The 12,661-nt window shown below is 43.7% G+C and overlaps 1 protein-coding gene across 1 annotated transcript in view; it reads left to right on the top strand.

The window, feature by feature from the left end:
• Window positions 1-12,661, top strand: part of EFCAB6 (EF-hand calcium binding domain 6) — a 201,151-nt gene that overhangs the window by 21,657 nt on the left and 166,833 nt on the right. Inside the window, exon 5 of the mRNA XM_069491269.1 lies at window positions 4,624-4,690. Coding sequence (XP_069347370.1) covers window positions 4,624-4,690 — 67 coding nt within the window. The remainder of the gene's footprint in view (window positions 1-4,623; window positions 4,691-12,661) is intronic.

The following is a 12,661-nucleotide window of genomic DNA, read 5'->3' as shown; positions in this document are numbered from 1 at the left end:
AGATTTAAAGAAGTACAAAATAGAATTGCTGGTACTGAAAAATAAAATAATTAAATATATATAAAGTTCAGTGGGTGGGTGAAAATAATTGGATTAAACATAGCTGAAAGGAGCATTTGTGGAGTAGAAGATAGAGCTGAAGAAATTTTCCAGAATTCAACACAGAAAGAAAAAGAGATACAAAATATGGAGGACAGATATAAGAGACATGGAAAATAGGAAGAGGAGGCCTAATATGCTTCTAATTGGATTTCCAGAAAGACAGCTGTCTTAGTCCATTTTGTGTTGCTATAGCAGAATACCCGAGACTGGGTACTATCTTGAGGCTGAGAAGTCCAAGACCAAGGTGTTGGCATCTGGTAAGGACCTTTTTACTGTGTCCCCACATGGGGGAAGGGCAAGAGAGGATGGACTCCCTCCCTCAATCCCCTTTCTAAGGGCGCCTAATGTTGTTCAAGAGGGAGGAACCTTCATGGCCCAATCACCTCTTAAAGGCCTCTTAATATTACCACACTGGCCAACACTGAATTTTGAAGGGGCACATTCAAACCACAGCAATATAAGAGAAAGAATAGGGCAGAAATAATATTTGAAAAGATAATGGTTGAGAATCTGAAGCCAAATAAAAAGAAATGCCTATTTAGACATTTCACAGTGAAACTGCAGAACGTCAAAATCAAAGAGACAATATTAAAGGCAATGAGAAAAAAACTGAATTGACTTCAGAGGAGTGACAATTAGACACTAACTTCTCAACAGTGACAGTGGAAGCTATAAGATAAAGAATATCTTCAATGTGCTGAAATAAAATATTTGCCATCCCAGAACTCTATACTATATTTGTAAGAATAAGAGTAAGCTTCTTCTATGGGAGCCCCTGGGACCCGTTCCTCATCTTGCCATAGTATATGCTCATGTACTGACATCAGAGTACTTGGAAAAGGTAGAAACATCTAGCACCTTTGCCTCCTGTGTTCAAACCAGATATGTTTCAACCAGATCTTATATAATTTCTTCATATCAACTTATATAAAAACAAGAGGCAGCCTATGCAGTCATTGAATTATCATGTCATTAGACTGGGGCTGAATCTTAGGACACCGACAAAGGTGTAGCTCAAATTCCCTAAGTATATGAGGGTGAGACTTAATATTCTGGTCACAGCCCTTCCCTTCTGAAATTATTTGGGGAGGTCACATTTTACACCAGCCAAAAACTTAATGCCATTAATAACATAGAGTGAACACACAGAAGTGGTATGCCATCTTTTCTGCCTGGCTACCTTAGCCTTACCAGAACTGGTCATGTATAAAAATCACCATATTGAAGAGGTTCCTGACCATCCAATCGTGGTTGATTAAATTGGAAGCAACATGAAGATTAAAATTGTATGACCTAGGATGATGTTTAAAAAGTCTACGCCTCTGAGTGTATAAAAGTTGGTGTCTTGGTCCATTTGCATTGCTATAAAGGACATACCTGAGGCTGAGTAATTTATTTAAAAAAGAGTTTTATTTGGCTCACGGTTCTGCAGGCTGTACAAGAAGTGTGGAGCCAGCATCTGCTTCTGGCGAGGGCCTCGGGCTGCTTCTACTCATGGCAGAAGGCGATGAGGAGCTGGCAAGATCACAGGGCAGGACAGGGAGGAAGAGGCAGAGGGGAGGGAGGTGCCAAGTTCTTTTCAACTATCAGTTCTAGCAGGAACTAATTCAGTGAGAACTCATTCATTCCCATGAGGACCTGAGGAAGGCACCAAGCCATTCATGAGGGATTGGCTCCCATAACCCAAACACCTCCCACCAGGCCCCACCCCCAACACTGGGGATCAAATGTCAATATGAGATTTGAAGGGAACAAATATCCAAACCATGGCAGCTGGTAAGGGCAAAATGTGGGACTGTTGTATCTGGCATAGAGGACCTCGTGGCATCTATGAATAATGGCAGTATCATCATCAGCCCTTCAGAAACTTCAGAGGAATGATTTTACTTGAAATGAGTGAACTGAGCCTTTGGGATTTGCTTCAGACGGACATGTAGGGCATTTCTACATGTGGAATGAAAGAGCCCTCTACATATTAGATAATCCATGTGGCACTTGCGACAAGGCTATGAAAAGTACAGTCTTTACTGGGTAAGACAGTCGACACAGATCTTAGAAGTTTTAAAAAGCTTTCTGAGCACCATACAGTATTCACCACAGAGTTCTGAAGAACTTACTAAAGAACCTGAGAATGATATTGAAGCTAAATTCCTTCACAAAGACCATGTGTTGCAGCATTCCTTTGCCAGGGCAGGTATCCCAAATTCAGATGGATAAAGGGCAGAGCAGCCGCAGGGCATCAGCTCACAGAGCAGATTCTAGGCATGCAGAGAAGGAAGGAGGAGAGAAGGCTTTGGGCCAAGAGAAGCAGGATTTGCAGGGGGAAAAGGCTATTTGCTACAAAGAAACAAGTGGCTAAGGAAACTACCAGCAAATGAACGTGTACAGATAAAAAAGAAACAAAAATCCTGCTGCATACGGTCTGGAATTTGTATGCCTCCAAAGATCAACTCAATTTGGACAGCTTATTTTGAATTTTTGAAGATTAGAGATACGATAAAAGCCAGTGAAAATGTTTAAAAAAATAAAGACTAAGAGTTAAATAAAGACATTTTCAGACGAAAACTGAGATAATTAATCTCCTGCAGTTCTTGACTACAAATTATGCTAGGAGCAAAAGGAGAGTGGTCCCTGATGGAAGGTCTGAGATTTTAGGAATTAAGAGCAAAGAAAGTGGCAAAATATGGGTAAATAGAAATGGTTATTGGCTGTATAAAATGGTTACAAAAATTTCTATGAGTTAAATAAAAAGTTTAGAATTCAAATATCAGACAAGAATAAGCTGAGAGTGGATATATGGAATTAAAGTCTGTCTGTTAGCTGGCAGGAGGATAAAGGTATCAATGAACTGTGCACATTGAAATGTTAAATATGCACATTGTGATTTTTAGGATAACTGCTAAAGAATAGAAACAAAATGTTTAACTTCCAAACATTTGGAAGGAAAAATGAAATGATTATAAAAAATACTCAATCCAAAAGAAGATAAGAAAGGAGAGAAAAATCTAGATAATACAAAATTTTAGACCTATCCCCATATGTATATTACCACATTAAATATAAAAGGATGGTGGGTACAGAGGAATTTGATTTTTATTAACTCTTATATATTATAAACGATGCTTTAATCTATTGAATATATCATTAAACAATAGTAAAATGTTACATTTAGCATAGATTAAGACTTGGATTCCTGATCAGGTTCTATCTTTAACTTGAGCACAGACAGAACTTAACCCCTCTCAGCCTCAGTTTTCTTTGATGTAAATGAAGTTCATTTCTGCTTAAAACACTCCAGTGGCTTCCCTTTACCCTCAGCTTGAAGTCCAGATCCAGACTCCTTATCGTGGCCCACAGCACCCACGGGCCTGGCTGCTGCCTCCATCTCTGAACGTAGCCCACAGCCCTCCCGCTGCCCCTCCGGCTCCAGTCTGGCTGGCCCCCTTCCTGCTGACCCTGGGATGTGCCGAGCTCCTGCCCCTCTCACGGCTTCATGCCGGCTGCGTGTTCTCTCTGCTTTGCCTAGAAGGCTTTGTGGCCCCTCAGCTTGTGGCTGTCTATTTCAATCACCAAGGTCGGAGAGGCCTTTTGTTGTCCACCCCACCCAAAATAGTAATTCCACCCTCCCCTATCTCCCATGTATCCCACAGCTCACCTTTTTTCCCTCATGGCCCCTGTTATTATTTCAACTTACATTACTTGTTAGTTTATTTCCCATCTGTCGCTGTCACTAATAGGGAGCATGTCTTGCTCCCCACGACAGCCCCAGGCCTGACGTGTAGGAGGCACTGGCCAGGACCTGTGAAGTGGAGGAACCCAGTTCTGCCTCTGTCATTCTCCACACACGACCTCAACCCTCCCAGTCTGTCCCAAAGGGGTTCAGAAGTGAGTTATAGATACACAAATAATGCAAAATAAAAAATGGTTAATAAGAAAAAGCAGATGGATTCAAGGGGATGGTACCAACACACAGTGACCATAAAGTCCTTTACTGAGTAGCCAAAGGTGAGCCACAGAGTGGACTTGGAGCCCCACAGTGGTCAGAACAAAGTGGAGCAGCAGAGGGTTTGGGATCTGGGTCCGAAGCCAGATCACCTGGGTCTAACCCCGACGACCCCACTTCCTCACATGTCACTTTCATCCTCCTCATCTGTAAAGACCTCGGCCTGCTTGTCTGTGAAGTGAGGATGATAAGGTACCTAATCCATAGAGCTGCTGGGAAGTTTCATGAGACCAAGCCTTAAGTGCTCATTAAGTATCAGCTGTAATTATGCAATCCCCGCACTACCCGAGGAGGAGTAAATGCTGTTATATTTCATTTTACTGATGAGGAAACTAAGACATGGAGAAACTAAGTAATTTGCCCAAGTTCACACTTCTGGCAGATGGTAGCACATACGACATACCTTGCATTTTAAAATAGATTATTCAGAAATCCTTGCAGTGTTGATCTCTGCATGTCTTATGTAAACAATTTATTTGGTTAAAACATTTTAACAAAGATTTTTTTTTATTTTTAAGGGGAGGTGGAAATGAAATTAATTGCTGCCGGACATTAAAAGAAATTGAATCCCAAGTGGGAGAAAAGGTAATGGAGATTTTTAAAAATGATTTTCCCCCCACCCTTTGTCAACAGCCATTGTTACCAGACATACATAATACAAAATGAGGCACCTTGTCATTTGAGTGCTCGTGTCAAAGTCGTCTGACTAAAGAGATCTTCCGATAACAAGCCGGTGTGAAAGCTCATGTTCGGGCTGCTTCGACTGCCTTGGATGGCATCTCTTTTGATAAATGACACCAGCAAAAGTCCTGGAATATTAATTACTGTTGTATTAACTTTAGATCATTATTAGTAGGGCTGCCTTTTCTGTCTTTGTCTAACACTGAACAGGTTTTTCTTTAGAAAGAGAAAATGACTGCTTTGTAGCAGTAAATGCCAATCAAGAGCAGCATGGTAAAAAAAAAACCAGTCAAACTCAAAATGATATATATTTAAGTATTGAGCAATATAGCCACAAAAGCTACCACATGTCTTCAGAAAAAGAGCATATAGCTTTGTTCCGATTTGCTGATTATGGTTAAGGATGGGAGGAGATGATAATGTCATTCAGGGGTTGGAATCGGACTACTTTTTAAAATGCATTTGAGCCTGTCAGTTACATGAGCAGTTTGAGAATCAGGGTTTAATTTATTTGATTCAATATGTTGGTTTGAAATGTGACAAATTTTCTTTCTTTTTTGAACTCTTCTGAGACTTTCATACATTTCAAAATCAAATATAGCCAGAGATCCACAAAATGTTTGTCTCAATTTCCCTGGCTGATACCATTAACACCAGAAAATTCATCTTAATATGATAATTTTTTAGCATTATGTGCTCCTAAAAACCTGTTTCACTATAGTTGATATCAGTGAGAACACTGGTATAATTATCTGCTTCTTTTGTTGTGGCCCATTTGTTATTCTGTAAGAAATACATATTAATAATATGATTGATATTATTTATGATGTCTTTTATTTATCTCTTCATAAACTTGTGTCAATCACAAAATACTCCTGGTACAACTATTATGTACCCATAATTAAAAACAAAATAAAATCCTCCTGTGAAAGTCCACTGTTTATGACAGTCATCGTAGCAGCGTACATGTTGTTATGGATCGTACATGTTGTTATGGATCAATACTGCGACACTGCGGTCAGTGTGGAGGGTGTGGACATGGGCCAGCACCGTGACCTACCAAAAAGAGGGCTGTGATGAGCAAATCTCCAAAGGAACTCTGTCACTTTCAATGGGTCCCTTTCAATGCGTCCCTTTTTATTCCAGCCTCTTCCCCACAGAAACCCTCCTACTAGAGTGAGTTTAATCCAGTACAGTCAGTTTTCATGCCGCTTCCCGTGAGGACACACAGAGGAAGGTAAAAGGCTGAGGTAATGCCAAATCCCAGGGCGGTATGGAGTACCCTCTGCCAGGTGTCCTGCAGCCCAAAGTCTACCTATGACCCCGACCCTGGGCAGGCAGGTGGAGTGGGCAAGACTGACTGTAGGACCCAGTCAGACATGGGTTTCCATCCTGGGGTGCTGCCATTTGTCAGCCAGGTGGCCCTAGGCAAGTCCCTGTTGTCGCGTTTCTTCCTCTGTCAGTGGGGTTAACACCATCCGCCTGCAATGGTGTTGTGTGGCTTAAAAATATCCACTTTAGAAATACCAGCTGTGATGCTGATTACTGCAGCGTCCTGTGGAGTATAGGTAGGGACACAAAAGAATCTCATCCCTTCCTCCCACCCCATCCCCCCCAAATAAACAGAACTAGCCAAATATACTCCTCTTTGTCTGCTGTGTGCAGTATCATGCTTCCAGGGAGCCTTGATCCTGTTAATGGCAACACACCAGTTGGGGACTGAGAAGAATACCTGGGAGTTACCACAGGAATACACGCTCCTATACATGTGTAGAACTCTGCATACACATGTTGTCATTGCTGGGTGGGACCACAGTTTGGGAATGAAAAAATGCTATTTTGTTTTAAATATAAGTCTACATGGCATATTTGAGTCAAGAATGCATGCAAATGTCTCTGAATCTTTGGAGCCAGACTTTGCTGGTGCACGTGTAGACCAGCCTTCCTAAACCAGCAAATAATTAGCAGTTGGAACCCCAAACTGACTAAACCTCAACACTCACACTTTCTCACTATTTTCTTCTGCAGTGCGCTTGGTCTGATGGTGAGTCTCTCGGCCTCTCCCTTCTTTGTGGGCACTCAGGCCCTCCAACATGTGTCCGCATTTACACTTACTATCCAGTTGAACCCTTGGGCTCTCTGAGCCTCCTTTTCTCCATCAGTCAAGGGACAAGGCCAGACTGGATGATCTCTAGGTCCCATCTCTGTCTTTGGTGGTCATGCTCCATGGCTTCATAGGAAGAGGTGCTGTCTATTCTCAGGGGGCCTGGAGTTTGGGGGTGGAAGAAGCTCTGGAAGCCCAGGGGTGGTTCTTGGTGTGTCCTCTTCGGCTCCACATGGCTGTGGGTCTGGCTGATGTGCACTCAGGTTCCACCCAGCAGCCACTCTGAGTCCTGCCCACACCTCGAGTGCCCTCACTGTCTTAGCCCTTGCTTTTCATTTTGGTCATAAACATGACCATGTGCTTTCATTGCCTCTTCTGCGCCTTTGGGCATCTCCTGGCCTGGCTCTTCAGTTCTCTGGTCTTCAGGTGCTTTGCTCTCAGAGTCTCCCAGGAGGCGGAGGGATTTGCTGAAGGCCTCTCAGAGGCCCTCTTGAGGGAAGATATTGACACTTGCTTTGCATTCAACACATGTGACAACTTGTTATGCCTGTTGGTGGACCCAGCCCATCGCAGAGAGAAGTCTCTGTTCACCATCGCTGTGTGAGTAAACGGAGTTTTGTTCCAACCACAGCCATCTTTCCGTCCACACAGCATCTGCTTCAAATGGGCATTTGGGAGTTTTCTCCTGTGGTCTCTTTCTGGGGTCCTGCCTCTCACACCCCTCCCTCCTGCCCATCCTACAGCAGGGGCAGTGGCCGAGACCTCAGGCCAGGTGCTTCACGTTCTTCGGGTGAAGAATCTGCCAGGAATAAAGGGACTCCAGCAGGGCTTCAGTGTGTTGCTGGGCTCACAGAGGTTTGGATTTTCACTCTGTTTTGTCATTTGTCAACTCCCCACATGAGCTGAAGGCAGAAGTGGCTAATAAAGGAAGAAAATCCCATCTTGCCACTTAGGTGGGGTGACTGTAAGCCCATCCTGGGAATTACTGCGAAATAGGAAACCACTCTGACCTATGTGAGAACACAGCACGTGTTCAGAAACGTCATGACTCTTCCTCTCTCCTCCCCACACAGAAAGCTGTCCTTAACTGAAGACTAGAATTTAAGAATGTATAATTCAGTTAAAGAAGTAGAAAAAAAGAAATACCATCTAAAGCCCCAGGCTGTCTGCTACCCACGTCACTACCTAAGGCAGAGAGCTCTCAGAAGAAAAAAAGGCTCAAAGGCTTGGGCTCCATGATGTCAGAACATCTGGTCTACCCAGTCGGCTGTGACTAGTGTGTCTGTTGGACACCGAGTGATCCGACACAAGTTTTTATGGGATTACTCTGGTGCCTTGGAGTTGTATAGATGCAGCCTTAGTCATTTCAGCAGCAATTAGTAAATAATTATCGGTACTAAGCTGCTTGCTTGCTCTGTAATATCCTCATGAAGAAGAGGCAAAAGTGATGGGTAGACTCATTTTCTTAAATTGGTGAATTTTCTTTAAAAAGAAATTAAAAAATTTCCTGCTCAAGGAATAAAGAACCAGTTGTTAGTCTGAGTCACAACCATTTCATAAACATACCTAATTATTATAAACCACATCAGCATGGCTGACTAGACCAGAGTGCAGTGTGTTTGCCTAACGAAAAGGCTGTGTCAAACTCCAAATGAGGCCATTTACTAAAACATACAAGCTCTTGGTTAATTCCTAATATTCTCCTAATCCTACTTTCATCAGCCCTACTTTGGTGCACTTGCTATTAATTGCCTATTGTAGCAGGTATTTGAACACATCTCCTCTTTCATCTGAAGAAAATATTAGCATATCGCAGAGCTGTTGGGACAGATTGTATCTGAGGCACTTTTTCCTCCCCGCAGAAAAGCCTATCAATCATAACTGAATATAGTGATTAATAATGTCACAGCTTTTATTCGTGTGTCTGCGTGCAACTAAATGAAGAGTAGCACTTACATTTTGATCTAGAGAATCTCACACCACAAAATAATCAGTTGCCATTTTATAAAAAAATTATATAGAATATACTTCTACCCTTAGGACCTATTTTTGGTTGCTCTATTATTAATTTACTAAAGCTTTCATGAGGAAAGTACAGCAGAGATTCGATCAGAATTTGTAATTATTACAGACTGTTTACCTTTTTTTAAAAAAAAAATAACATCTTCCTGATGTGGCAAATTAGTAGCACAAACACAAGATTGCAGGGGTAAATGTTTAAAACAGCACAGTGTGGGAGAACAGTCTGGAGCTCTCTGCCTTAGCTAGCCTGAGTGTGCGTCCGAGCACCAATGCTCACTCTCTGCGTGACCCCAAGGGAGCTGGTCTCTCTCGAGACTTTCTGAGTCTCTGAAATGGGGAAACAATATTGCAACAATATTGTTGGGGTTCGATGTGAGGATGAATGTAAAATGAACTCGCCATAGTGCTGGGCCCATATAAGTGACTCAGAAAAATTAGGAGTTTGCATTTGAAGGACATGAGACAAACGAGTTCTCACATGGAAGGTGAAATGATGGTGCAGACATCTGTGCTTTACTGCTACAGAGGGAAAGAGTGAGGCCTCTGTGCTCATCATGCCCACACAGAGCTCTCCTCTGGGGCCCCCAACTCACCAGGGTCCGCAGGGCAAAACATAACTTCTGACTGTCCTCCCTGACCCCAGGAAGCCATCCTCCCTACCTCTCCCCTGGGGTTAGTGATTGTTCCCACCACGCACGGTTCATTCAAGCAGAAACTGAGGACTGGCCTCACGCCTCTTTCCCTTACTAGCGCCGCTCCCATACCCAGCCCTGCAGCAAGTCCCCTCTGCTGGATCCTGAACTAGATCCTGAACCAGCTACTCCTGCCCGCTGCCACCATTACAGCCTAAGCCACTGTTGTCTGTGGCCTGTGCTTGGTTGATGACCCCTTAGCTGATTTCCTGTTCCCTCTCTTTCCCCTTAAAGTCTGTATTCCACACATAGCTAGAATTATCTGTTCGAAACATAAGGTAGATCTCGTCAGACTCCTCTGGTGAAGATGGCCCATGGCTTTGATTGGATGTTGAGTGAACTTCAGTTCAACATTCTGGCTTACAGAGCTCTGTGGGAGAGATCTCTCCTGAGAGATGCTTTTTGACTACCCCATCTAAAATTGTATATTTTCCTTAACACTTAGAGCACCCTGAAATTTTGTTTGTTTACTTGCTCATGCCTACGATACATGTCCTGTGTGAGCAGGCATCTTCTCTCTCTTGGTCTTTGCTGTACTTCAGTGCCTTGAACAGTTCCTGGCACCTGATGTATACTTAGTAAATATTTATTGTATGAATAAATAAAGTTTTGTAGAAAAGTTCATGGTACTTGGAACAATTTGATGAGAAAGGTGAGAGTGGAGCTTGGCTTTGGACCATGGACAGGGTTTCAATGTGTGCTAAGAATGGAATAGGGGAGGTGATGTGGGGACAGCTTTCAGAATTGCAACCTGGCATGAGAAAAGGACCTGGAAGTGGGGGCAGTGGAGATGTGGCCAGGGCACAGCAAGCAGACAAGTCCTGGGACTGTTCTGTGGAAAGTTCTGTTTCTCAATGCAGGTTGGGACTGATCAGTTTTGAAAGGTAGGCTGGAGAAAAAGATAGAAGTATTTGAAGGCTGGGTTTGGACCCCAAGGGATGGTGGGGAGGAGGATGATTGAAGGTTTCTGATAAGGAGGTTCTGATGTGAGAAAGGGGATATTTTGGAGCTGGTTGTCAGCAGCCTAATGGGTCAGTTTTCTGGGAGTGCAACTGGAGTCAGGGCTACTTATTATCAGGCTTTGATTTCATTGGTTACCCTCTTATCATCGTCACCAGCCTGCATCTGTTGAGCACATGCTGCTGGCGGGGAGGACACCATGTGGTTACTGGGGATACAAAGAAGACTCGGATCTGATCTTCATCCTCAGTGGGAACACAACAAGCATAAGCCACACATTACAATGGTTTAAAAATGAATTTGTTGGTTGGTGTATCACCTTGACCAGGAGGATTTAGGGAATAAAGCAATGTGAGTTGCTCTTGCTGGAAGTCAGTTGAGTGATGTGGACAGTAAATTCCCTAAGAGTTTATAAGAGGAAGTCACCCCTACTGGCTACTGGGATGCCCGTGGAGGGTGTTCAGTTTGAGCCTGGCCCTGGAGGAAGGGTTGGGACACCAGATGGTTTACACATACCAGCGGCTCATTAAGTCTTGGAATTAATGAATGAACAGAAGAAGGAAGCCAGGAAGGAAGAGGGTGGGTGTTTCTCCACGAACTGGGTCAATTTTCGAGGAGGAAAGATGTCTATGGGGTGAAGGGAGAGGACGTAGGAACTTCCCACTCAGTGTACACTGAGTGGACGTAGGAGCTTCCTCCCAACCCTGTGCCAGATCCTGCATTCTTGGTCTCATCCACTCAGGTCAGCAAGCCAGAAACTGGGCACCACTTTGACTTTCTCTTTTTATCACCTTCTGCACCCAGTGCATCTCTAGGTCCTGCTGATTAGGGTCCTCTAGAGTTCACCCCAGTTCCTCCAGTGGTGTTCCCCTGGTCCTTGAGGATTCATAGTGTATGTTAGCATAGTAGAGGCTCAGAGGAGGCCACTGTACAGAAATCTATTTAATGTTGCTGAAGCCAGCCTTCCTGCACATTTATTGGTTAGCTGTAGTTAAGATCCAGAGGAACTTGTGTTTGGAGGAACACCATTTTGGGAAATGCTGGGAGAAGTGGCAGACAGGTCCTTTTCTACTCTGAAATGCGATTCTGGTCTAGTTCTTAATGTTAGGTGGTCTGTGGCTGGCTGGGATCTTGGCAAAGTGCTGTAGCAATGTGGCAGTACCCAGCATTGGCCCAGCCTGGGGAACTTTTCACTTAACCTGAGCAATCCTCCTCGATCTGCCTGCCTTTCTCAAAGCAGGATCCTTGCTCAGGATGTCCAAACAAGTAGTGCAGTGCTGGGTAAGGATGGTAGCCCCGATCTTCTCGGCTTGCTTCTTCTGGTGTGTAGTTCTGTCCTTAGGAGTGAGCTGGGGTGGAGTCGTAGGGGCTGCAGTATTCTTGGCCTGTGGTACCTGCAAGGGAGCTCCCATCCTATGAGTGTGGGCTGGGTAAGAAAGAAAGAAAAGAGAAGAAATATTTCTTATCAATCTGGCACCCTTTTTAAGACCTTCAGTGTTTAGACTTGGGGCTACTTTTCATAGCTGTGTTGTAAGTTCAATGGGTAGCTAGAGTTTCCTGGTATGTCTCTATGTCTCTAAGCTATACATTGCAGGTAAGCATTTTAAAAATGGAAAGCAAAGGCAGGGGAAGGCTTGCGTCACTTGTGGGGTATATAACCACTGCAAATTTCCCTCTTCACCTTGGCTGCAAGGAGACTGAAGATCAGATTTTTGCTCCATCATAGTCACTGTGACTTTTAGGTTTCTTTAGCAATTTTTTTGGTCAGCTTTCTTTTCTCCATTCTTGTGGATCTCATTTGGATGTCTTTTTATGTGAGCTTGTTCAATTTTTGGTAAAGGCAGGGGATGTTCAGTAAGTAAGTGCATAGTCCTTGGCCTGTGGAGGCAACTGCCACAGCAGTGAGAGAGCATGTCAGCCCGGAGGCAGGGAAGGGAAGCCTTTGTTAAAGGTGAGCGATGCCGGTCCGCTCTGCCCACGTGTCCCGGAGTTGAAAGTTTGTGTTTATGAGGTTTGAATGCAGTCTAATTTTTTCCTATCTGGTTTGGCTCATCTCTACCAGCTGGTAAATAGGAAATGTTCACGGTGGGAAGCCAA

Source organism: Eulemur rufifrons, chromosome 16 (assembly GCF_041146395.1).
Source record: "Eulemur rufifrons isolate Redbay chromosome 16, OSU_ERuf_1, whole genome shotgun sequence".
Lineage (NCBI taxonomy): Eukaryota > Metazoa > Chordata > Mammalia > Primates > Lemuridae > Eulemur > Eulemur rufifrons.
This window is presented reverse-complemented; position numbering and strand designations above follow the sequence as displayed.